Source organism: Episyrphus balteatus, chromosome 4 (assembly GCF_945859705.1).
Source record: "Episyrphus balteatus chromosome 4, idEpiBalt1.1, whole genome shotgun sequence".
In the NCBI taxonomy this organism is placed as follows: domain Eukaryota; kingdom Metazoa; phylum Arthropoda; class Insecta; order Diptera; family Syrphidae; genus Episyrphus; species Episyrphus balteatus.
In genome coordinates this window covers 20,106,387-20,133,656 of record NC_079137.1, presented here as the reverse complement: position 1 = coordinate 20,133,656, position 27,270 = coordinate 20,106,387, and the positions used below count along the sequence as shown (strand labels likewise).

Below are 27,270 nucleotides of genomic sequence, written 5' to 3'. Positions count from 1 at the left end.
ACAATGTCTAATTCTTCGAGCTTTGCTCCCGTGGACCTCAGATCACGAATTAGCTTGTCAAAATTCAAAAAGTGATTAGCAAGAGTTTCATTTTTCGTATCAAACTTCATACTCAAGAGCGATTTACGAATCAGCAGTCCGCTAGCAATTCCTTTGCGCTGAAATGTATCGCAAAGGGTTTTGCATACTTCGTAAGCAGTTTCCTTATCCTTTGCATATTCTAAATGGCTGTCTGCAATTTTTTGAATTATTTGAGATTTGCATTTTCTGTCTTTCTTCTTATATTGGACCAGTTCTCTATTCTTTTGTATGAGTATTTGTTCTGTATCACTGTCCTCGAACTTAACTTTGTTTTGGTATGGTTCTTCAATGTATTCTAGCAGATCCAATTCATCCAACAATGTTTCGATACGAAATTTCCAGTTATCGAAACCATTTCCATCGAAAAGAGGAATTTTGTATTTTTCTGCTTCTTCGCTCATGGTTGGTCGATTTTATTATTCTGCGTTCTGTTGTAATTTTTAAACTTTGGGTTCTGGGCCCATAACCTGATAAGATTCTTCAATAAAAGCAGAATTAAACCTTTAGTTAATTAAAACAGGAACGGTTACACAACTCGAACAAAGATTTATTTTAAAATGATTATGGAAAAAAATAATAAAATGAAAAATTGAAAAGCAATGAATATTAGATTGATTGTAAAGTTGAAATATACAAGTAATGAAAAGTAAAGTGTTTTAAGTTGTTTCTTCCAACAACTTTACTTCGACATTGAAAATAAAACTACAGATTCGTCAATTTTTAACCAATTTAATATTTTTTTATCTATTTAAGAAATATAAATAATTTCTATCTTCGTGACCTTTTTCTTATAATATTGAATCCTAAGCGGGCTTTAAGATTGTGAAGGGCTTAGCAATATTTATAGTCAATTTGTTACAAGAAACATTTTGGGTTAAACATTTTTGATCACCTTTATTCTGTAGGCAAATTTGATAAGAAATTTTGAATTTCTTATCAAATAATAAAATAAAATTTCTTATGTTTTGAAATTTCGAAAGTTTAAAACGTCTTTTTCAAGACTTTGAATTTTTGAATTTTGAAATATTGAAAAATAAAAAAGCATCCAAAACCAACAAAATAAATTTTAAGAAACCTCTTAAAATTTAAACAGATTTTGTATATTGTAAGTATATTAGATTTTTTCTATTTATTAGATTTTTTTAAAAAATTTTTTATCCAACTATTATAGTCCTGAAGAAGAACGTAGACACGTTCGAAACGTCGATAAATAATCTATAATCTAGATTCAATAAAGACCTAAAGCCCGCTTAGGATTCAATATTATAAGAAAAAGGTCACGAAGATAGAAATTATTGTTATTACGGAGGGCACGCCGTATTTTAAATTCAAAAATGAGTTTTTATGAACATGTAAGGAACGCATATGGATTTGAAGTATGTACAAGTTTAAAAAGTTAACGCAGAATAGGGGTAAGTAATATCAAAAATAAGAATACTTTAGTTTTCCTCCTTAAGTGTAGAGAGTTTGGTTTGATACCAGATTTTATTCAGAATTCAACAAAAAATGTTTCGATGATTTTCGATTTTGAGAGTGGAGAATTTAATCGAGGTTTGAATAAAAAACTTTCTTCAACCTCGAGAAAATATCATTCAAAATTACTCAATATTGCAATTTCATTGAAACAATCGCAAATTAAAAAACAAAATCGATCATTAACGGTTTTAGAAGGTAAAATTAAAAACAGATTATTAGAGAATGAATATAGTTATTTCTTCAGTAGTCAAGAACAGACTAGAAATAAAATTAACGATAGTTCTAAACTTTCTCAGAAAAGAAAACTTGAATTATTAAAATGTAAAGCTAGACAAGAAATGAGGATAAATTTTAAAGAAAATTGGTTTGTTAACAAAACCCAGGTAGATTTTCCTGAAGACACAAAATGGCTTTTGTCATTAGGTCCAAAATTTGCTTTACCTGTTACTAAAGAAAATTTACCAATATTCAAAATGATTGCCGATGGAGAAGAATTGATAAGAAGTAAAGAATTAAATGAACAAGAACCTGCACGGTCATGCTTCACGCAAATTTTACAAAATTACATGAGATTTGTATCAATTCCATATTTAGATAAATATCTGAATAAAATTTATAATGATACAAAAAAGTTCTTAAAACGACATCCAGAAATTTTAATTGTCCCAGCTGATAAAGGAAATGTTACAGTAGCTATGTTAAAAACAAATTATGTTGATAAAATGAAAGATATTATGGCTGACAGGGATACCTATAAAATTTTAAGGAATGACCCAACAAATAGAGTACAAAATATTAATAATAACCATGTTAAATATTTGTTCAGAAATAATTATATCAATGAATTCGAAAAGAAATGTATGACGACGTATACTGCCAGTAGTCCTAAGATTTATGGACTACCAAAAATACATAAACAAAATGTTCCATTAAGGCCAATTTGTTCGTCTCTTAATGTTCCATGTTATGAGTTATCAAAACACATTGTTAAAATTTTAAATAATATAACTGCTAACTCTAAATATAATGTTAAGAACGCTTCATCGTTTATTTCAACTGTTTCACCAATAATTTTGGAACATGATAATATTCTTGTTTCCTTTGATGTTGTCTCATTGTTTACTAACATTCCGATTCCATTGGTGCTAGAATTGGTTGAAAAAAGTTGGGATAAAATTAAAGATCATACTAGAATTCCAAAATTAAAATTTTTAGAAATCTTAAGATTTTGTGTTATAGATAACAATTATTTGGAATATGATAAGATATTTTATCAACAAAAACAAGGAGTTCCAATGGGTAGTCCTGCTTCCCCAATATTAGCAGATATTGTAATGGAAGCTTTATTGGACGATGTTTTTGATAAAATTCTAAACAAACCAAAAATTATTACAAAGTATGTAGATGACATTTTTGTAATTCTTAAATCTAGCCAAGTTGATTCAACTCTAACTGCTTTAAATTCTTTTCATCCGAAAATTCAGTTTACAGTAGAGCTCGAAAATAATGGAGAACTTCCATATCTTGATATACTAGTTGTAAGAAAAAATAATAGATTAATATTTGATTGGTATAAAAAACCAACATCTTCAGGTCGTCTTATAAATTTTAATTCGAAGCAGCCTAAACATGTTATTATCAATACGGCCAAAAATTTTGTTAATAGAGTATTGGATGTCAGTAATATTATCTTTCGTCAAAAAAACATAGAAATAATTATGAACACACTACTTTCAAATTCTTTCCCTATCAATATAATACGAACATTATTGAATCAATACTTTAATCCATCGGTTCAGACCAATTTAGTAACTAATGTACCACAATTTTCCTATAAAAGTGTTCTATATATTCCAAATCTTTCAGATAGAATTTTAAATGCTCCTATAAGGAATAAGGAAAAAGTAAGAAAAGCTTTTAAACCAGTAAATATTTTAAGAACTTCATTATTTTCAAACTTTAAAGGAAAAATGGTAAAAACTTTTTTTTTTTTTTTTTTTGACGGGAGGAAATCTTCAAAAGACACTTGGCAGTATTCGACACCAAGTAGTGTGGGACTCTTAACCACTAAAACCACCTCTTTATCATTACCAATCTTGAGAGATCGACATCAGATTTTTCTTTCTTAACTTTGTAAAATCACTTTGGGGGAAGTTTAAACTTTCCCATGTTTTTTTAGACCATAAGCTCATGAGGCTTGGTTCTTCTTAATCTTCGAACATGGTTTCTTGTATTCAAGACGGACACCATTTCAGAATTGGTATGACTTTGCAGTCTCTGATTATGCGATACAGCGTATTTTTTAACAACTTCTGTAACCGTTTCTATTTGTAAGTCACGATGTAGATCGCTATTTCTTATGTACCAAGGTGCATTAACTATTCCACGAAGGACTTTGTTTTGGAATTTTTGGATGATTTCGGTATTTGTTTTCTTTGTACAGCCCCATAATTGGATACCATAGGTCCAAACAGGCTTTAGTACTTGATTATACAGCATTATTTTGTTTTGGGTTGATAAATCAGAGTTGTTACCAAGTAACCAGTACATTTTTCTATATTTCAAGTTTAGTTCTTCTCTTTTCTTTTTGATGTGCTCTTTCCACTTTAGCTTTGCATCCAAAGTCATTCCAAGGTATTTGGCCGTATTGGCGTAAGGTACAGCTTGATTATTAATGAATATTGGAATATTGTTTATCTTTTTATTTGTAAAGTTTATATGTGAAGATTTTGTTTCATTGAGTTTGATACGCAATTTTTCGGTCCAATCTCTGACTGTGTCGACGGCATATTACAGCTTTACTGCTCCCCTAGAGACACGTTTGTCGGGTACCAAAATTGCGGTATCATCTGCAAAAGTAGCCATTATGGTGTGATTCCCAACTGGGATATCCCTTGTGTATAGTAAATACAGGGTAGGACCTAGGACACTTCCTTGTGGTACACCGGCTTCTATTTTCTTCAATTCCGAATATTCTTGATCGTACCTTACTCTAAACAATCGGTCTGAGATGTACGATTTTAATATTTCATAGTACTGTCTGGGAAGATCCCTTTGCAGTTTGTACTCAAGTCCCTCATGCCAAACCTTGTCAAAGGCTTGAGCAACATCTAAGAAAATAGCTGAACAGACTTGTTTTTCTTCTAATGCTTTTTCTATTTTTTTTAAAATTTTTAAAATTCCCACGCCTCTTTCCCCCCCCCAGATACCGCACGCGCTGGGGTCCATTTTCACCGAGTACGAAGTCATTTGCGGATGATTATCGTATCGGCACTTTTTAGTGTTTTTTGAAGGTAAAAACAAATTAAAAAGAACTAAATAAGTAAAGAGAATGGTGATACGAATATCAAAGGAAGGTCAAAGATTGGGACTGCTTAGTACAAGCATTTATTATATCTGTGCAAAATAAAAAAAATTTAAAATGAACAAAAAAATAAATTTAATATTTCATGTTTAATTTTCAGAAAGTGTCAAAATTTTAAAACAAAAATGTTTTAATAGTCAAGAGTATTGATAAAAAAATAATTCAATATACATATGTACATACAATTAGGTATAAAGACATTAAATGAGAAAAGAATCAGTAAACATTGAACATAAATACAAAAAAAAAGTTTATGAGCGTGGTACACTGGTTTTTAGTATTTTTTTCAGACTAGTTTTATTAATATTAAAATCAAACAGATTAGTATTCAAATTTACAAGCTTACACATGCGAGTTAAGGGCACATGCATACCATAATTAGTACGGTGTTGGGGTAATTTTATTAAATCTAAGCTACGAAAGTTATAGGCACCTCTCCGGTAGTTAAAATTAATAGAATTAAGCAGATCCGGGCCATCAATTACACCCGTTATAAGTTGATGAATAAATACAAGGTCGTTATTTACTCTCCTTTGAGACAAGGTTTGGATCTGCAGTAGGTTGATTCGATGCTCATAGGAAGGAAGGTTAAAAGGGTCCGTCCATGGTAAGCCTTTTAAGGCAAAACGATATTACATCCGTTATTCTATGAACTTGGTCTATCGTGGAATGTTTATTTCTAAAGCCAAACTGATGATTTGGGATTAACCTTCTTTCTTCTATAATTTTGCTAAGTCTCTTCAGAAGCAGTTTTTCAAAAACTTTTGCCATAATTGGTATAAGCGATATTGGTCTGTAAGACGTCACTTCTGTAGGTGGCTTACCTTGCTTGGGTATGACAATCACTTCAGCAATTTTCCAATGGTGTGGGACATACCGTTGCTTAAGGCATGCATTTATTATATATTGGAGTTTTATGAAGGCTTTCAAAGGCATTTCTTTCATAACCTGAGCAGTAATTAGATCGTAACCTGGTGATTTTTTATTTGATAGTTGATGTAAACACATACTTTTTATTTCTTTTAATCTAACAATTGGTATTTCACTTTCATCTATCTTATCAACTAACTGCAAGCTATTTTCAGCCGCGTTTGTTGGGTATGGCTTAAAAACATTCGCAAGATGCTCCGCGAAAAGGTTAGCTTTTTCTTTTGGGTTACCGATCCATTTCCCATCTTGAGATTTCAAGGGAGAGTTTAGTAACTGCGGTCTTTTCAGGAGCTTGGCTGCTTTCCATAGCGAAAAATCGGTTGAAGCATCAGTCGTTAAATTCTTTAGGAATGTACTGAGTGAATCATTTTTGAATTTATAAATTTGTTTTTTAAGATTGTTGCTTATACGGTTAAACGTTGTTTTATCATCTGGAAATCTAGTATTTTGCCATTTTCTTCGAGCTCTTCTTTTCTCTATTATCAACTCTCTTATCTCTAAAGGATATTTTATTTCATTTTGTCTTCTATTAGAAAATGTTGGAGTACTTTCTTCAGCGGCCTGTTGCACATCAGCAATAAATTGTTCCACTTCATGGTCAATTTGCTCGATTGTATCCATGGGAGATCTTAAATTTATAAAACTTAAAAGCCTTTCTCTAAAATCACTCCAGTTTGTTTTCTTATTTACAAGCTTTGGATTACTTTTTTCTATTACTTCCGATTCACTTAGTGTTAGAATCACTGGAGTATGATCTGATGACAAGTCATAATTACCTTCGACACTAATGTGATTTCGTTTGATTCCTTTAGCTACGAAAAAGTCAATAAGATCTGGTATTTTGTTAGTATCGGAAGGCCAGTAAGTAGGCGACCTGGAGGAACAGAATTCGCAATTGTATTTACGGCCTGCTTGGAAAAGTCTTTTGCCTTTAGTTGATATAAGTCTTGAACCCCAATGGGTGTGTTTCGCATTGAAGTCTCCACCAACAAGAAAGTTATGCCCAAGAAGATTTAATAGATCTGTATAGTCATCTTCTGTCGGGGAGCGCCTTGGTGGGCAGTATATAGCTGCTATCTTAAACTCTTTCTTTTTCATACCAATACTAATAGTTGTTACTTGCATATTTTCATTAGTAAGCTTGGTTTCTTCATAATGTTTTAAGCTTTCTTTTATAAGAATCGCCGATCCACCTCTTGCCTTGTCAGCTGGATGTGGAGCGTGGTAACATGAATAGTGTTCTATTACATTATCTAGACTTTGCCCATTGGAGAAGTGAGTTTCGGACACCAGGCAAATATCTATATGTTCTCGATCTAAAAAGATTTTTAATTCGGATAAGTGTTGTAAAAGACCGTTTGCATTCCATGTAGCGATTTTAAGTGTTCTGTCCATCATTGTTTTTTAAGAGCGACTTTTTCGCTTAACTGTTTGATATTCAAATCCTGTTTATCAATTCTTTAAAGAATGAGGTGTAGCATTTCTTTTATGGAAGTCTCTTCATTCTTCCGCACATTTGGTAAAAACTGACAAATCAAATATTGTATATAAAATAAAATGTTTAGGAGATGGAACAAACAGTTGTTGTTCAGTTTATGTAGGAACTTCAATGCAAAAGCTAAAGAACCGAATAGCTGGTCATAGATCGGATATAAATAATGGATATTCACAGAAAACAGCTTTAGCTTTGCATTGTATAAATGAAGGACAAAGACCAGACTTGAACAATGTAGATATTTTACATACTGAAACCCACTATAATAAGAGAATGTTACTAGAAATGCTACATATTTTAGATACCAACAATACTGTTAATAGAAGATCAGATTGTGAAGGGCTTAGCAATATTTATAGTCAATTTGTTACAAGAAACATTTTGGGTTAAACATTTTTGATCACCTTTATTCTGTAGGCAAATTTGATAAGAAATTTTGAATTTCTTATCAAATAATAAAATAAAATTTCTTATGTTTTGAAATTTCGAAAGTTTAAAACGTCTTTTTCAACACTTTGAATTTTTGAATTTTGAAATATTGAAAAATAAAAAAGCATCTAAAACCAACAAAATAAATTTTAAGAAACCTCTTAAAATTTAAACAGATTTTGTATATTGTAAGTATATTAGATTTTTTCTATTTATTAGATTTTTTTAAAAAATTTTTTTTATCCAAATATTATAGTCCTGAAGAAGAACGTAGACACGTTCGAAACGTCGATAAATAATCTATAATCTAGATTCAATAAAGACCTAAAGCCCGCTCAGGATTCAATATTTTAAGAAATATAGGCTCCTGGTACCTTCATATATACCTTTTCAATAATGTATCAAAATTCAAGCAAGTGGTATGCTTAGAAAACCTATAGTCTTTAAGAACTTAAAAAATTATCATTTTATTGTCTTGTACATTTATTTGAAGCATATTCATGAAGAACATTAATTTTATGGTTAATGATAAAAATCGAAAGCCAGTTGGAGTTGGATCGTGTGCGCAATAGGTGTCAGAAATCAATTAAAATTAAATAAAAAAAGAAAATCCGATTAAAATAGATTTTTCGATCAATTTTGTTAATTTCTTATCGAAAACTATTTGAAACCATTTCAGCTGATATCAAAGCAGAAGTAGAGTAAATGAGTTTACTGGTAGCAATAGTTTTTTTTATTAGTTATAACTTCGAAAATAAACAAAATCAATAAGATAATTTTCAAACACATGTTTCAATTCTATTTCGAGTAAAAGTGAAATGTAGAAACTAGCTAATATTATTAAAATCTGCAGAAAATAATCCTCTACAGTTAATAAACATATGCTCAGCACTTGAAGAAGATAATTTACAATTTTAATGCAGTTTATGAGTAATGTCCACCTAAAAAGTCCCTTTTTACCAGTGTGCGACGTAGTGTTAAAATTTGGACTTCAAAGTAAGTTGACATTTCTCATGTCGAATTCCTTTCAATTTTTTGAATCGCCTCAAAAAAATCGAATTTTTGGTGTTAAAAAGGAACATGAAAACAGACCGAATTCTTTTTGCGATTGTATGTGTGTCATTTGACACACACGGCGAACCCCACATGCGGAGCCGTAGTGTGAAGCAGTAGAGTGGGAGAGTTGTGACCCCATCCGAGATCATGACTATCGTCGATAATGGATAATGGAGAAGAAGATGTGTGTCATTTGACAACAATTTTTACACGAACGTCAAGCTGAAACCAAAACAATTTCTGCAAAATAAAACCAGAGATTTCTTTGATCACTAATTTTGTTTATTTGCTTCGGTAATATAAATTTAATTTAATCCGAATCAATAGGAAATAGATATTATTAAGATCTGAGTGAAGATGAAGTAAAAGGTTAATTATTTGGCCGTATGCTGTGGTTTTACAGAGAAAAAAATTTCCTGAAGACAATCACGAGAAGAAAAGTCACATTAATTTCACTTTTTCACAAGAACTATGCCAAGAAAAATTATATTTTGATCGCACATTGTCTTTTTTTTTTTTTTTTTACACTATCAGTTCATAGACGAAGAGCGCTTATAGCAAGCCCCGTCTTGCGACCATTTGCCAACACAAAACTGTGTTATCCGGCTCATCACTTAGTGCAGTGTTAGTAGTTAGTAAGCAAATAATAACTACAAAAAACATACACTAAGAAAAAAAACATTAATTTCAATATTAGATAAAACAAACCTTAAAGAAATACAAACAAAATAATTACTTCAGCAACAAAAAAGACATAAAAATAAACACAAACATTTATGAGCGTGGTACACTGGTTTTTAGAACAGTTTTTAATTTATTTGTATTAAAGTTTAAATCAAAAAGGTTTGAATTTAAACTTAGAAGTTTACACATGCGTGTTAAAGGTTCATGCAAGCCATAATTTGTTCGGTGTGGTGGAATATTCATTAAATCCAAGCATCGGAGGCTATAAGCACCCCCTCGATAGTTAAAACCAACAGAATTAAGTAAATTTGGTGCATCAATTACGCCTGTGATTAACTGGTGAATGAAGATTATGTCATTGTTAACCCTCCTTTGAGCCAAAGTTTGCATCTGAAGGAGATTAATCCGATGTTCATAAGAAGGAAGATTATAAGGATCAGACCATGGCAGTCCTTTTAAGGCGAAACGAATGAAATTACGTTGTACTGATTCCAGTCTTACATTATGGGTCTCGTAAAAAGGAGTACAGACTTGCGATGCGTACTCAAGGTGGGGGCGTACTAAACAATTGTAGAGGGAAAGAGTCACATAAGGATCTTGAAATTCTTTTGACCAACGCTTCACAAAACCTAGCATAGAGAAGGCCTTATTCACGATGACGTTGATATGTTCGGAAAAATCAAGATTATAACTAAAATTAACCCCTAGGTCTTTAAAGCTCTGAACACGCTGTAATTTGTGTTGGGATATTTTATATTCATACAAACTAGGAGCACGTTTTTTAGAAAAAATCATTGCCTGACATTTTATTGGATTCAAAACTAAGCTATTCTTACTACACCATATAGAAAAATGATTAATGTCCTCTTGCAGAAGCCTCCGATCATTAACCGATTTGATACTTTTATAAATTTTCATGTCATCTGCAAAAATGAGAATTTCGCTATGGTGAATACATAATGGGGCATCATTTATAGCTAGAATAAAAAGAAGAGGTCCTAAATGACTTCCTTGCGGAACACCTGATTTTGAGATGAACGATTTTGAGAGAGCGTCTCTGAACTTCACTTGATAAGATCTATTTTCAAGATAAGAAGAAATCCAATTCACGAAGCCTAAAGGGAAACCTAGAGTTTTTAATTTAAATTTGATTATATCATGGGAGAGTTGGTCAAAAGCCTTAGAATAGTCCGTAAAGATACAGTCAAGTTCCTGTCCACTTTCTAACGTATTTGAGCACTTATGTAAAAAAGTAAGCAAGTTTGTAACCGTCGCACAGTGTGGCCGATGGTAGGAAAAGTTGGCAAAAATTATTTTTCTTCGTTTCTAAGTTTGTTATGGGTAAAAATACTATATTAAAGCACAAAACTGAGACAACTTTTGTGATTCTATGAAAAATTATCAAAAACGCACATTATAAGTACATAGCTATCTATTACCTTTAACTTTGAAGTTGTTTGAGAAAGAAAATTGTTATTTATTTTTTCAATACTTAGATTTTACTGTTTTTTTTTTTTAAATAAGATTATTCTTAAAAATAGATTTTAGACCTGACTCAACGGTTTAGTCATAACAAAATCTTCTTGATGAAAAAATACACTGGTCAACAAAATTCAACTTTTTTTATCCGAAGAACCAAAACATACTTTTCTGAAAGATTTGGGGATGCTGAACTCGAATCCACGAAAGAAATATTCTATTAGCTTCCGTTTTTTGAAATATTACCGTTATAAAATGCAAAAAAACACGTTATTTTGAATGTTTATGAGGTTATGGTAACAAAGTGTGGTAATTTCTTTAAGCATAGTTTGACGCGGTCATCTTCTTCAGAGAACCGTTTCAAATTTTCCGATCTTTTTTCATGTATGAGATATCTCAAGCTGCGCCTGCGTCTCCATTGTGTAGATCAACACTATTTCCTTAAATTTTTAGCCACAATGCTAACCGTACACACTTTCAGTTTTGGCTAATAGAATAATTCTGACAATGGATACGAGTTCAAAATTTCTAACACCTTCAGAAAAGTAAAATTCTGTTGAACTGTATTGTCAGTACTTCCGGAATCTGAGAAATATATACAAAAAAATCGTTATTTTTAGATAACTTCACATAGTGTTTACTCAAAAAGGGGCAAACATGGGCACCACTTTTTTCATTGACACGAAAGACGACACTCTCAACAATAAAGGGACACCAAAAACAAAGCGCCATTTCACACCTTTGTGAACTTTTTCTTAACGAGTTTGTATGACGCACGCAAAAAACGAATGATTTTAAAGACACCGAATTCGAATAATTTTTTCAAACAAACTAGACACTCATAATTCAAAAGAGGAATGAGAATCGAAAGCTTCCCTTTTGCTTGTAATTCCATATTTATTTCAAATTTTTATCTTTTGATTTAACGAAATAGCACTTAAAACTTGAAACACAGACGGGAGCTAGAGATAGGTAAATAACGAATAATTTCGTCAATGGCGACATTTTAAAGTGTAGTTACTCACCGCGTTAGACTTAAACCGTGGAATAAAAACCGGTTTTGTGTAGCTTATTAATCCCTTTATTAAAGTAAATTTGTATTTGGCAGTTCGGTACAATTTGAAAATACCCTTTTTTTGCCAGCTTTTGATACCATTGGCCACACTGTGCGTCGATCGTTTTTGCATAAAGCCATGCTGTTGAATGCATATAATTCTTTTACAGTGGAACGCCAAGCTATCGCAAACAACTTGCTCAAAAAGCTTTGGAATACAAGACAGCTTAGATATGGGTCTGTAATTGACTATATTGGATTTATCTCCTTTTTTAAAAACAGGAGTAATAAACGCTTGTTTCCAAATGCTAGGAAATTTACCTAATTTGAGAGATAATTCAAAAATAAGTTTAAGTGGAAGAGATAAAACTGACCTACAATTTTTCAAAACTGCTGCAGGAATACCGTCTGGTCCGACAGAATAATCTTCATGTAGTAATGAAAGAAAATGGGATACTTTACAAGTATCAATTTGAATATTATTAAATGTAACTTGTGGGCAATTTTCTAAATAACGGAAGTAATCTAGGTCCACATTGGCGGGTATGTCAATAAAAGATTGACAGAAGTTAGTCGCAACAGCATCGCAAATATCTGAAGTACTCTTTAAGATGTTGTTTTTATAACTGAAATTAACTAGATAGCCATCTGATTTCTTTTTCATATTAACAAATTTCCAAAAATATTTAGGATCTTGCTTGAGACTACTTTCCATAGAACTAAGATAATCTGCATATAAGTTACTAGCTTACCCGTGCGAGACTTCTCGCATGCTTAAATAAAAAGAAAGTATAGGTAGGAAGGTACAAATGTAAATGCAGAGTGTGTTTTTTAAAAAGTCGAGAATTACTAAAAAACTCCTGTTTATCCCATTTAAAATACATTGGATTAGCCCCAGTTTAAGTTAAACAGCTATGAATATGGCACATTAAATTTAGCAATTCTAGGTTCCCTAAGTTGTACATACATTTTATAATTAACTCTATTTCAAACAGGTTGCCGCAACTAATATCTCAAACTTGGTCAATTTGAAGAACTTGAACCGATGTTGAATCATGCATTCACCACCTTAAATCGTCAATAAAAAAACTGTTGAACGTAAGGTTTCTGTCTGATTCTTACATCCGACAATTTTTCCTTTGACGATTTTTCTTTGCTGTTGTATTGGGCTTTTCCAAAAATTATCTTAGACCCATTTAATTCACACTCCATTAAATTTTATATCGCTATTCAAAAGTGGAAATTTTAAAATTCGTATCTACCTACGTGATTTCATAGTTTTTCATTTTTAATAGCCACTTATCATATTTTAGCTTAGGAAGTACCTAAACGGACCTAACACCCCTATTACGATTGTCAACTATCAATTGATAGTTGATAAATACTGAAATTTGATGTTTTAAAATCGAAATGGGGGAAAACTGGTCATTTTTTTAATGGATCTTTTCAGTTACATTTCACGGTTAGCATCATTCTTCGTTTTCACATTTTTTTCAAAGCAAATAAGATATCGAATTTTTTTTTAACAACTATAAATTCTTTGCTTCCGGCTACAAAGAGGTTAAGTCACAAAATTGCACTTTCGGGTTTTGATGAAAAGAGAATAAGCTCTTTTATTTGGTATCAAAAACATAAATTTAGAGTAACTCTTTCTTATAAAAATAAGAGGATCAATACTCAAAAATTCATCGATTTTCAACTTCAATCGGATTATCTGGTAAACTATCATTTATGTAAGTTCTTTTTACCCAGGGGCAAAGAATTGATAGTTGCAATCGTAATAGGGGTGCAACACTTACGCCCCTATAGCACGCAAAGAGCAAATGAAGGGTCCAGGGGAAAAACGGCACATGTCCACTTTTTGTCAAAAATAAACGAATGATGAGGTCTTGTAGTATTTACTGACCACTATCTGATGGCATCCTTACTTTTATAAAACAAATTTAAGCCTTGCTTTAAGTACTAAGTTGTATGGAGAACAAAATTTAAAAATGCATTTTTCTCGAAATGAGTTGGAATGGACTTGTGCTGTTTTTCCCCTGGAGCCTTCAAATATTCCGGCCTTTTTCTTATGTACATTATGTATATACTATATATGTACATACATAGGTACACTTCCCAGACTTTTCCTGGCAAATGGAAGATGAAATGTTCCTACGGAATATGTTCATACATATATGTACTTACAAAAAATCTTGAAAAAAAAAACCATAGGTGTGTTTTTTTGTTTATCTATATTGATTTTTGAAATCCATGCAAATATTTGACACCACTGTACATAAACTTTGGCAGCTGTCTGTCAGAAAAGTCGCTTTTGTTTTTTTAATATTAACTCCGCAGTGGAAGGCCATTACATCCATGATGGATGCAAACAAATTTTTTCACAAAAAAAAAAAAAAACAAAAACCATAGCATGGCATCCATTTTGGATTCAAAAAATTTCACAAAAAACCAAAAATCAAAACTGACAGTTCTGATTCTGAAAAAAAAAACAGAATTTCTCTTCTGGTTTTAAAAACAGAATCAGAAGCAGAATCACTCACACATTCATAGATTTAAATGTTAGCAGTACAAAATGTTTGCAGCACAAAAACAAATGAAGTTTGGCGCGATTACACATATACATATGTGGCACATGTTAAACTTCAGATTCTTCGGAATAAAAAAAAACTGTTCAATTGGGATTCTGAAATCTGAATCGAAGAACAATTCCGCATTGCCAATTAAAAACGCCATTAAACGTTTGTTATTGTTTTGTTTCTGGCGGGGTTTTTTTCATAAAGGGAAATTCCAAAAACTATCTTTGTCTTTTCCTTTTCTAATTTGACATACATATCTCGGCAGGGAAAATGTAAACAAAAAACATATTGTCACACACACTTACAACAAACACTGTGTGTTCGAAATCATTTAACCACAAAAACTTTTATATTTCGCGATTGTTTTCAAATTTAAAGTTTTTATTTCCTATTAATTAAAAAAAAAAAATTAATTTTACATATTTATTTTGGAAAACACGAACTAAATTCACAAAACTCTATCACAATTCGCGCCTCCTTTTGTTTGTTTATGTCTTCACCATCCCAGCTATAGCTGTAAATTTTTTTTTTCTTTTTTTTCTGTTTTCTTTTGAATTTGAATTGAATTGAATTCTTTATTGAGACTTAAAATTCTATTACAAAGTGTGTTCTTATCTATATCTTAAGTACTACTGCGGCTATAATGTTTTGCCTGCTTTGACAATTTATTTGAAATGCCTCGTGGCTGTCTTTTATATATGGTTTGACTACTCTTGCTCATGGGAGTATAATATTCGTTTGGATTGACGGAGGGTCATTTAACAATAAATATATACATACATACAATAGACTACTACTAAAATAAAACTAAATAACGAAGACAAACAGATGCCAGAAATGTATATTTGATGTCGTTTTGCAAGAGTTAGAGCGAGAGCGCACTAACAATAATATTTTACTTCTCATTTGGAAAAAATTTACATTGTATTTGATATTGAAAGTGTGAGAATGAGATGGCATTTTACATAAAGTCGTTTTATAAGTAATATTTCATTTTCTCTTTTGAGATGTATCTTTTATTATTTTTTTTTTCTATATCTTTTATTATGCGAACACATATAACATTCAGATTTGAATACATATAATGACTATATATACTAACATGTAACATATGAGTTGAGCATTTGGATACGACTTTTTTTTTTTTTTTTTTTTTAGTTTTTGCTGTTCTTTTAGATTTTATTATTTATAATAAGAAATTATGAATTCTTAAAGAATAAACGTTTGTACCAAGGTATTATCACAGCAATTTAACATTTAATCAGTCTTTCATTCTGGCAAAAAGTGACTAGAATAATACCAGGTATGATATATACTTAACAATACGCTTAGACTAAATCAGGTAAGTACTGTCCACCATAAACAGTAAACAAAATTCATTTTGATAGTTTTTTTTTTTTTTTTTTTTTTTTTTTTTTTTTATTTAATTTTGCGGATGACCTTCAAGAAATCAGCGCAATTTTCGTATACTGAGTGCGAACAGAGGATATGTGTTAAATCAAAAGTAGTCTTAAAATACATAGAGAGAAAAAGTGATTAGCCACGATTTTGGCCCAATGTGGCCTTGGCATAAAACGAGGGAGTGGGTGATAATGAAGAATCCAGGTTTAGAGAAAGAATACCGAGTGGAGATAAGTAACTAGTGCTATCCCAGGAGGACCCTGACTGAGACTCGACGACTTGATTAATCAGGTCGTTTTCTACTAGTTCAAGATTATTAATTGCTTTTTTCATTAGAGAGAGGTTATAGCTCAACAGCGGAATGGTCTTTGTGATGTTATAAATGTAGTTATTAGAGAAACGTTTGGTAGGCGACTCAAAATTTTTCCCAGCACACAGTCTGAGGATTTTTCTTTCCAAAATTTCCATCGACTGTGCCACGGTGGGAGAGATCGAAAACCAAATTGGAAAGGCATAATTCATGACCGGTCTGACCAAGGTTTTGTAAAAGAGAAGCTTGGTTTTAGAATTGAAATCTTTATGTCTAAAAAAAGGCATAAACATGTTAGAAATTTTCCTAGCTTTTTCGATTGTTATTTTGGCGTGAGGGTTGAATTTCAGCAAATTATTAAAGTTAACCCCTAGGTATTTAAGTTTATTTTTCACCTGAATGTTGCAACCGTCAAGTCTAACTGTGAGATTTCTACTTTCACTCACCACCCCTGGTGGTCCTTTGCCACTGGCATTACGGATGCAAATGAGTTCCGATTTTGGAACATTTAATTTAATTCCCCATGTCTTATAAAAAAGGTTAATTTTGTTAAGGTGTTTCTCCAAGAACCGAAGGGCTACAATTGGGGATTCGTGGCTCGAGTAGACGATGGTGTCATCGGCATACAATAGACCTGTTGAGAGCAGGTTATTTCCTGCAATTTGATGTGGGAAGTCATTTATAAAGATATTGTAGAGGTGTGGCCCCAAAATGGATCCTTGAGGAACACCGCTATTGCACTCGCACAAGTTGCTCTTGGAGCCTTGAATTTGAATAAAGAAAGATCTGTCAGTCAGAAAGCTATGAAGGATGTTCAGGGTATGTGTAGGGATACTGAGGGAGGACAACTTAGCAAGAAGCCCCACCCTCCAGACGCTGTCAAATGCTTTTTCCACATCTAATGAACAGGCAACAGTGCATTTTTTTTTCTCTAAGATTGAGAACTGCATCATTTTGGAATTTGAGAAGCGCGTGGAGGGTGGAGTGTCCCCTTCTGAAACCAAACTGAAAATCAGGGATGGGATCAATCGGGTTTTCGGTAGGTGAGCACAAGGTGTTCAAAATTATTTTCTCGAGGATTTTGCCTGTGTTTGATAAAAGGGAGATGGGTCTGAAATTGTTTATCTCGAAGTCGTTTTGCTTTTTCTGGATAGGTAGCAATCTGGCTGTTTTCCAGGTTTTAGGGAAATGTGCATTGTTGATGCAGTGGTTGTAAATGATCGTAAGAAATTCAGCACCCAGGTCTGAAATTTTTTTTAAAGCAAAATTGGATATTAAATCTGGACCGGTGGACTTTTTGGGTTTAAGTTGTTTGACCAATTCTTTGACTGCATCAGGGTCTGTGAAGATGTGATTAGCTATAGGGTTGAGAGCACTATTAACCGAGTCAAATAAGAAAATATGTTCAGGAATATTTTGTGCTATGGAATAAGCAGCCCCAATTGCCTCCTGAGAGGAAGATGGATTGAAAGATGGTATTTTTTCCTGGAATATTTCCTTGAAATGGGTTTCAAAAGCCGATATCACACTTGTTTCGCTATAAAAAGATTGGTCATTCACAGTCACTTTATTGCAGAAGAATTTTTTTTTATTACCCACTAATCTGAAGGCTTCTTTAAATGCCATTGGCCCAGGAGTGATTTTAGAAAGTCTATTGCTGAGAGAGTTGTTAAGCCAGATATTTACTTTATCTCTAATAATATTATTAAGAAGAGAGATTTGAGAGGACAATTCTCTATAGGGTGAGTTTATTCTGTTGTATGAGTTGTGAAAAATATGTTTCAGGCGTCTTTGCCATTGGTGTTTAATTTTGTAAAGATTTTCGATATCTTTGGGCAAATTTTTATATTTCTTAAACGAAACAGTTGAGGTTTCTGAATTTTCATACAACGTTGTCAACAGAGAATCATTAAAATGGAGAATGTGTGCATCGATTGCTTCGTTTGTGATACAATTAGCTGAGGGAGGGAAGAAATTATGAAGACGTTGATCCAGTTGATTTCGAAACGACTGCCAGTTAGTGTTTTTATATGATCTTGAGGAATGCTGTTCCAGTAGACTGATGTTTGCTTCTCTGAGACGGATCTCTAAAAGAAGTGGGCAGTGATCCGAAAATGTGGGGAGTGTTGCAAGAGAAAAGTTTGGATCGAAACTATTGATCAGGTGGTTCGAGATAAGAAAATGATCGAGGAATGAAGGGCCCCTCGGAAAGGTGGGAGTATCCGATGAGACCATTGTTAATGAAGGATTAAAGTTTTGAAGCCAAGCTTCGAATGTTTTCCCATTTATATTATATGAATGGTCCTTCCAATTGGGGCTCCTTGCATTAAGATCTCCGCCTATAATGGCTCCGTCGAACCCATTAGCCAATTGATCAATTCTGTTTAGCTCAGAAGTGAGTGCCGAAACAGGGGAAGAGGAAGGAATGTACACTGAACAGAGCAGGAAATTCTTCGGATTGTTGTCTGAGATGTATTTTATACTAATGAAAACGGAGGAAAAGTCATTGGACGCGAAATCCACAAGCTCATACTTAATGTTATTTTTTAAAAATAACGCTACGCCTTGATTTTTGTCGTTACGAATGATATTGTAATTGTCGAGAAGAACTTTATGCCTGCTAGACAAGTGTGTTTCTTGAATGAAGGCAAATGTACAGTTTTTTTCTTGGAGAATTTTTAAAAGCTCAATTCTCCGAGAATGTGCAATTAACGACGAAATGTTGTATTGTAATATTTTTAAAAACATCATGGCGAGCAGGAGAGAAGTTCACTGACCAAGTCAAGATAGGCCAGTCTTTTTTCAGCAATTGAGTTGAAATTTCCAAGGTTGGACATAAAATTTTCTATTTTACCTAAAAGGGTTCTCATGTCATAACCGAAAAGGTCGTTGGAGAGTGCCATGAAACTATTCACAATATTATCACCAGACCTTCTAATCGATGGGCCCGAAGGAGCTGGATCATTATTCACAATGGGACTTTGAGGTTTAAGAAGACTTGCAAAAGAAACCCCCGGAGCAACCGAGACACCATTTGAGAGAGCAAGGGAGAGACCCTTTGCGTTAGCTTTCTTTTCAGATGCTTCTTGAAGAAGAAGTTTCCTTCTGGCTTCGTATTGTTTAAACAGTTTGCACCCTCTAAAGTTAGCAGGGTGATCTTCTCCGCAGTTAACGCAAACAGCCTTACTCCCTTGCTCCCTCACCACAGGGCAAGAACCCGGCTCGTGTCTGTTAGTACATTTAACGCATTTATAAGCAAAGGCACAATTTTTTGCCAAATGCCCGAACTGTTGGCACCTTCTGCACTGAAGCGGCCCTCGGTTGCCCCTAGGCTTCTCCCAGTATACCCTAGTATGAAATAAATATTTTATTTTGGTCAGCTCTGTAGCACTTGTGCCCGGTTGTAACCGCACTAAGAATAGGTTGTAATTAATCTTTTCTTGTTTCGACCTCAACGTCTCGAATATGGAGACGCTTGAAACATTAGGAAATTTTGGTTTTAATTCGTTAAGAATTTCAGTCGTCGGGTAATCAGACGTAAGTCCTCGAAGGAAAACGTTAGTTGTCTTATCCTCCTTAAGGGTGAATGAATAAGCTTGAGCATCACCTGAATTTCTTAGCATGTTCATCAACTCCCTGTGAGCATCACTGTTGTCGATATATAATTTACTGATTCTACCTTTGTTCACAATTCTATACGAAAAATCTACTGAATTTGCTTGAAAATCCATAACCAACTTTCTAACATCTACATTTTTAAGAATTATAGGTGGACAGCACTTACCTGAGTACAAATTAGATTCTACATCTACAATTTTGTTGTTTGAAGCTGCGTCTGTTGAGGTTCCCGCGCCGACAGGATCATCATCGTCATTGATGGATTTTTGTGAAAGCTGTTTCGTCAAGGTGTTGCTTTGCTTTCTATTTTTGACGGTGTGTATCTTCACATTGGCAAGTGAAGCAAATTTGTTTTGGTCTTGTTGAACCTCCATGGGTTGATGTTGAGTCGAGGTCAATGCAGCAGCGGGTGCAGTAAATTTTTTGTTCGGCTTTAACCATTCATTCGTGGAATCAAGAAGGGATCCATCATCGGAAACCCCTGGAAGTTGTTGGGACGGTTGCATAGCAGATGAATTGTCATCTTTGTTACTTTGGCTTAAGTTGCCAATATCATTAGAACCATTTGCTCCCAATGATTCACTGTTTGGGATGGAGCCGGACGGCGTGCCGCTTAGGGCAATGAGTTGCTGGGCAGCTTCCATCTTTTTATCGTATGGTGTTACCTTTTTTGCTTTCGCCAATGCAGAACTATCCTTCATTTGGCAAAATTTGGTTATAATCGGTTGTGAAAAAAATTTGTGTCGATGCTATGGCTGTCTGGATGTGTTCGTCCTCGGTACGTGTGGAAACAATCCACACAAATCCACGAAAATAGACACCATCCAACAAAATAGTTTATTTTAAAACGTTTTACAAAGAATAATTTTACTTTTAAAATATTTCTTTTGTGAAAAATGTGCTTTTTAGCACACAAAATTTAATTAAAAAAATTTTTTTAGGTTGGAGCAGCTTTGTCAAAGTGTAAAAAAAATCAACCGGTCAGCAAGAGAGGTATCGAATCCATCCTCTGTTTTCTTTTGACTGTTTTCTTATACTGACAATCGTTGGAAGTTCCCCACTGAACTTATTCCAAAGATCCTGTCAAAAGCGATGAACACTTCCACTTTCCAATCATTTTGGAAACATCTTATGTAGAAGTGTTCAATGATCTGAAAGAATAATTAAAATAAAAGTAGGACCGCACTTGATGTTGAAGGAACTACGCTAAGTACACCAAAGTAAAAAATAAGCAAAATATTTTGTATCTTTCATTGGTTATCGGAACTACACTATGTGGAATATAATTATTCCTATCAAAATATCGTATTATGTGATAAATTAATAAAATAAATCAATTATTTGTATTTGACGAATTCGACGGAAGAAATAGCCCAACTTTCTACTTTTTCATCTGTCGTATCCTTTGACATTGGTTGTCAACAATAGATCAGTTAAATTTTCTGTTTCGGAGTGCACACCGGGGAATTTCAGAACTAAGAACTGTGTTCTTTTCTTTTCTGATTTTATGAATTGTAAACTTTAGTTGTTCATTTGTGAAGAAAATGTAATAAAAGTAACATTTAATGATATATCTAATAAATTATATCAATTAAATACTAAAATTCTGTTGTAGAGTTCAATTTTACTATGCCAAAGTCATATCTACAAATGATAATCTGTTATTAAAAATTGTTTTTAACTGAAGAGCAAGTACATACATAAAGTCTAGTAGCGTATTTTATTTTATTAAAAAAAAAAGAACAACGATAATAGTTAACAATTTCTTGCATCAGAACTTCCTTAGTGCACATTCATCGAGAAAATATCGAACACACCTTAGAATTTAAAGTGAGCTGTCAAAAAGCAATCCGTCATGCAACGTATTCTTTGGGTCACCCCTTTCTGTCCCATCCTTCAATTTCAACGGATTGATTGACACAACGGGTGGAACGGATTCTATGGGTTGGGGCCTTTAATTTCAAATTAATCTTTCGATCCATTTTACCTCGATGAGGATTAGCAATTTACCATTAACCATTTGACATTAAAAATGAAATAGTTTACGAAAATATCTAATTTGGATTTTAGTGAAAACATGATATAAGGCACTTAAATACAAAATAAAACTTTTGAGTGATCTTTTTTTTACGGAGGTTGACTACCCAGAACCTCAAAAGTTGGCATTTTCAATTTGTGTGCCAAAAATGAAATAAAAATGTATAACTAATGTTACATGTAACAGGGCTGTTTAGGTACTGCCTAAAACAGAAATAATTCTCCTTTTTTCAACTTTTTTTTAACCCAATTCCTGTTTGATTAGACTGAAACTGTGTAGTTTTTTTTTTTTACAAAAAAGAGAGCCCCTCTTCTTCCAAATTTCTGCCCAAAAATTTCTTCGGACAAAAGTCTGAAATCTTTCAAAAGCTAGTGCCTTCTTTTTTTCTTTTAATAAATGATAATTTTGTCCTAAAAGAGTTTGCGTACTTTTGCACAATTTTTTCTTTCTCTGAGAGGATTTCATCCCCACTTCTAAAATTTGACAGCTTTCATATTTTTGTCCAAACTTATCTGCAATTTGTCTGTACATAATAATGCTTAAAATGTTAACCATCAGAATTTGTAAGCAAATCGGAGAATTTACTCGCCTAATGAACGCCCCTGATGATACGAACTAATGATATACGAACACCCCTAATGTGAACAGGAACACGCCATGTCAAACATTTCCAGATTCATTGGAAAGTGGTAAAAAGTCATTTTAAAATTCATTTTGGCTGGAATATTATTTTTTAAACAAATTAAGATTTCTTAAAAATTATAAACATTTATATATTTATATTTTGCCAGATTCTGGCGGCAGAGATTCGCCTTTTTTTAAGATATAATTTATTAAAATCTGTTCGGTGTAAGTCCCGGAAAAGGGTGTTCGACAACCGTAATAATATATATGATTAGAGAGGGTTTTAAACTCTTCAAAAAGTGACATATAAATTTCTTTATTTCTTGGGCACATAGTTCTTACATAATTTTTCCAAGCTTTGTTTCTCTTATTTCGAAGAATTGGTAGCTCTTTTGTATACCAAGGATGGGAAACGTTAGATATTTCGATCTTTTTTGTGGGACTATTTCGCTTACACAATTGTTTAAAACACGGTAAAAGTGAGAAACAGTTATCTCAATGTCGTCCGAAGTGGGTAAGTTTTCAATACCAGATGTATTGAGAATGTCGGAAAGCTGCTGATAATTAGCCTTACGAAAGTCAAAGGCAAACGAAGTGTCTTGAGGATTACTATTTTCAAGTAAATGATCGCCCAAATCCAAAAAAATTTCAAGGGGAGGGTGGTAAATGTCTATGTTAGATATGGCAGTGGAGGCTTCTGTCACTACCGTATTAACAGCGTCAGTGGTCCGTTATTTTATTGAACAATGTTAACTATTGTTGTTATGTCAAAAAAATCGTTGTATTTGTTTTTGTTACATTTTGTTACAAAATGTCAACTTTGATTTAGGAACGACTAAATGTTACATTTTGTTGATCTGTCAAAAGAAAAATTTACACTGGATTTAGGAACGATGTTGTGACGTCACGATGTTACACTTTGTAACTTTTTTCTCATTTAGGAACGATGAAAGTTAACTATTGTTAACAATAGTTAACATCGTCGAATAAAAGAACGCATCACAGATGAGAAAACTAAATCGAGTATTCGATTTCTAAAATTTTTGATACAGCTTACTTGCTGTAAGTCTGTAGAGATAATATTGTCCAACAAATGAAGCTCCTGTTGAGATGAAGTCGAAGAAGCTTGTATTTCATATTTTCCGCAATAAAAACACGATATTCCATTATAATTTACTCTTTATTTGAAGTTGGTATTCTCAAATAAACAAACAACACGAAGGAATCTTTCAGCTTGACGTTTGAGAAATGTCAATTGTTCCAAGTGTGTGTGCAAATCCGTGTAAATCTCTCAAAAAAAGAAGGATTAAAAAAAATTCGAGTTCTGCTTCGTTTGAGACGAATTTTTTTTCTATGGAACATGATTTTCAGAAAAAATTCGCTTCGAGACAATGGAGACAATTCTATTTGAATTTAAATTTTTTGGTGGAATTGATGAAAAAAGCATATACAATAAAATTAGTAGTGCAGTATGTAAATATAAATTATGAAATTGAGGAATTACAAGGAAATAATCATTTTTATCAAAAAACAAAACCGACTCTCATGGCTAAAACTGGGTTTTATGGTTTTTCTAATAGTTCCTATGGCCAGAACTGAACGAAAAAAAAAAAAAAATAAAAAAGTCGAATTGAATACCTCCTCCTTCGCATTGCAAAAGCTAGTTGAAATTCGACTACGTAGTCACTACATTTGTGAATGCGCCCAATGTTTCATTTATAACAAATAACATTTATAACATTTATAAAAAAAAAAAATAAATAACAGAAACCAAGAACCCAAACAGTCTGTACAAATATTTTAGGTTAAAGGGTGTTTTTTTTTTTTTGGGAAATAAGGAAAATCCGCGGTAAGTCCGATAAATTCAATGGTGTAAAAGGTACCCTATTGAAATTCAACAACTATGTTATTAGAAACAAGAATCTAAAGTGTCTATAAGAATATCATGGTTAAAAGGGTGTTTCTTTGAGTGAAAACGAAAATGATGAGCCATCAAGATTTAAGTTTTCATAAAAAAAAATAGATGAAAGGGTGTATTTTTCGAAGAGGAAGCCAATGATTGATTTATTTTATTTTTGGTTTTGATGACAAATAAAACGTTTATACTTAAGTTCTTAGACGTTATACACGAATCATTGGCTTTTTGGGACTTATTACAGATTTTACTGTCTCTTCGAAAAATACACCCTTTAATCTAATTTTTTTTTATGAAAACTCTTAAATCTTGCTTTCTATCCCAAATTCAAAGTTTTCACCAAATTTCATTAGGGTGGCCCATCATTTTTGTTTTCACTAAAAAAAAACACCCTTTCAACCATGAAATTCTTATAGACACTTTAGATTCTTGTTTCTAATCTTAAAAGTAACATAAGTTGTTGAATTTCAATAGGGTACCACTAATATTACTCTAGTATTACGCACTTTTTCAAATATAACCATACGCCTAAAAAAAACACCCTTTCACATGAAAAAAAAAATATAGATTTCTTTTATTCGCAAGACATTTTGACGCTTGTTATCCAGTTTATCTCTTGAAGAAGCCATCAAGTTGATGTTCTAGAAACTTCATCAACATCAACTTTATGACTCAGACTCACAAAGTTTCAAACAAATAGATTGCTTCTTCATCTAGATAAACTAGATAACAAAGAAATTTTCTACTATCAACAATATACAACAATATTTTTCTATGTATAGTACACAGGTTACATAGGTGACCAAAAGCACGGCCAACTAAAGGAATACGAATGTTTTATTGGATGTGCCAAGGAGTTCATTTTGACGGGGAGAAAATTTATAGATATATGTGATCATAATGCGCATGTCTCCAAAAAGTTTGGGAAACATAGTGTTAGTTTTTTATTTCCATTTTATTTATTTTTTATTAAGAATACACTTTCCAGGCAACAACATTTTGGAAATTTGTTAAAATGCTTTATGGAACTTCAGAGTTTAGCAATCAAAAAATCGAGCAACGGAATTCCTTTACCACCCAAAAGAACGTTACAGCAAACCGAAGGATTGCTCAGACAACTCGACCACTTGAAATCGATTGGAATAATCGGGCAAAAGATACACCAATAGATGATGACGAAGAAGAAGAAGAGGACAGTGCAAAAGATGGTCTTGATGATGGCGGTCAAAATCCTCAGTTCAACTCTGTAATTTTATCAGAAAACCAAATTCTGAATGATATTACGTTCGAAAACTTTGATATGCTTCGAAATGGATTTCTGTACATGGGTCCTCCTGATTTTACAAAAGCCCTTTCGTTACCCGAAACAGCCTTGCATCATGATGTTCAAGCTGCACGACCGCAGCAGGATATGAAGTCAGAAAAAAGAGATACCTCACCAGTGAAAATTTTCTTCTAAAATGTTTTATTCAATTATAATGTTTGTTTTTGTTTTAGCCTCCAGATAAGCCAAGTCTTTTAAAATGTTCCACAGTGCACATCATACCAATGTGGGAGCCTCACCAATTCATAGCTGATTCACTTAAATTACAGAGTGATGTTGGTGATGTTCAGACAGCTCTATGTGTCGTCATTGCTATGGGAGATGCACGCAAATTTCTTCCTATTGAAGAAACACTTTTAGTAAGTCTAAATTGACTTTTCTTAAATTTTAATTTTACACATTTTTTAACGAATTTCTTTAATAGGAAGAATGGTTTCATTCCTATATTGAATTGCTACATCGTTATCAATTATGGAATGAAGCTTGTCAGATAATTAATCTCTCTTGGATTCGATCAGTAAGAGAACTTAATCAAAAATCCACATCAGTGCACACCAATTGTGGTGATTGTGGACGACCATTAAATGGGGCTGTTGGTTGGTATTGTGCCAAATGCAAGTCTATGCAGAGTTCTAAGTGTTGCGTTTGTGGTCTTGTTGTGAGAGGGTTATATGCTTGGTGTCAAGGATGTTCGCACGGTGGACATTTAGAGCATCTGAAGGAGTACTTTTCTTCTAAATCTGTCTGCCCAAAATGTGGACATTTGTGCGAATATAATTAAAATTAACTTTTGCAACCAAAGTTGTTATTTTTTGTATTATTATTATTATTATTATTACAAATTCTTTATTTGATCAAAACTCGAAATACATTTGAAAAATTATATAAGAACATTAGCATGGCAAAAAATATATTTGCCGTCTGCCTGAAAATTGACATTTATCGAGAATAAAAAAAGAAAGTTTAAGATTAGATATAAAATTTATAAATAGATTATGTAGACAATTGAATAAAAAGATTGAATTTAAATAAATAATAAAAATTTAAATTTACTCTAAAAAACTGTTTCGGTAATCTAAGGCATGATCAATAAAATTGTAAAGGTCCTTCCAACCCCACTCTCCGTTTAAAATTTGTTTCGCTTCCTGGTGATTGAGAAAGCTTTTGGAAAAATAAAGTCTTCGAAGTTCTTGTAGCATTGGACAAACGGCTAAGAAGTGGTTGACATCTTCGATTTCATTTCGATTGCAGAGGTTACACCTGGGATTATCATTTCTGTGAGGTTTGTAATTAAGATTTAGCATCTCAGTTCTTGCTTTAAACAAAGTACCTATTTGATTTGCAGAGAGATTACTATTATTATTTTGTTATTTTTTGTATGTAGTCATCAATTTTTTAACTTACAGCTCCGTG

The 27,270-nt window shown here is 32.7% G+C and overlaps 2 protein-coding genes across 4 annotated transcripts in view; both read left to right on the top strand.

Moving 5' to 3' along the window:
* LOC129920263 (GATOR complex protein WDR24) overlaps positions 1 to 26,658 on the top strand; it is a 39,638-nt gene extending 12,980 nt beyond the window's left edge. For both annotated transcript variants that reach the window (XM_056001555.1, XM_056001556.1), the window contains exons 7-10: positions 25,316 to 25,468; positions 25,522 to 25,974; positions 26,031 to 26,216; positions 26,282 to 26,658. In XM_056001555.1, coding sequence (XP_055857530.1) covers positions 25,316 to 25,468; positions 25,522 to 25,974; positions 26,031 to 26,216; positions 26,282 to 26,638 — 1,149 coding nt within the window. In that variant the 3' untranslated portion in view covers positions 26,639 to 26,658. The remainder of the gene's footprint in view (positions 1 to 25,315; positions 25,469 to 25,521; positions 25,975 to 26,030; positions 26,217 to 26,281) is intronic.
* Positions 685 to 14,459, top strand: LOC129920265 (uncharacterized). Of its 2 annotated transcripts, none has more exons than XR_008773216.1 (2): positions 685 to 7,963; positions 8,032 to 14,459. XR_008773216.1 is itself a non-coding variant. In XM_056001557.1 (2 exons), the coding sequence occupies exon 2, from the start codon at positions 1,596 to 1,598 to the stop codon at positions 3,684 to 3,686; it is 2,091 nt and encodes a 696-aa protein (XP_055857532.1). In that variant the 5' UTR covers positions 685 to 1,186; positions 1,253 to 1,595; the 3' UTR covers positions 3,687 to 14,459. The 2 variants fall into 2 exon arrangements, 1 of the variants encoding a protein (XP_055857532.1); XM_056001557.1 differs by having other exon boundaries at positions 685 to 1,186; positions 1,253 to 14,459.
* Positions 26,659 to 27,270: the final 612 nt, after the last annotated feature.

Bases quoted from the DNA above. Each gene is read 5' to 3' on its own strand.
- LOC129920265 (XM_056001557.1), top strand. From the start codon at position 1,596: ATGATTTTCGATTTTGAGAGTGGAGAATTTAATCGAGGTTTGAATAAA.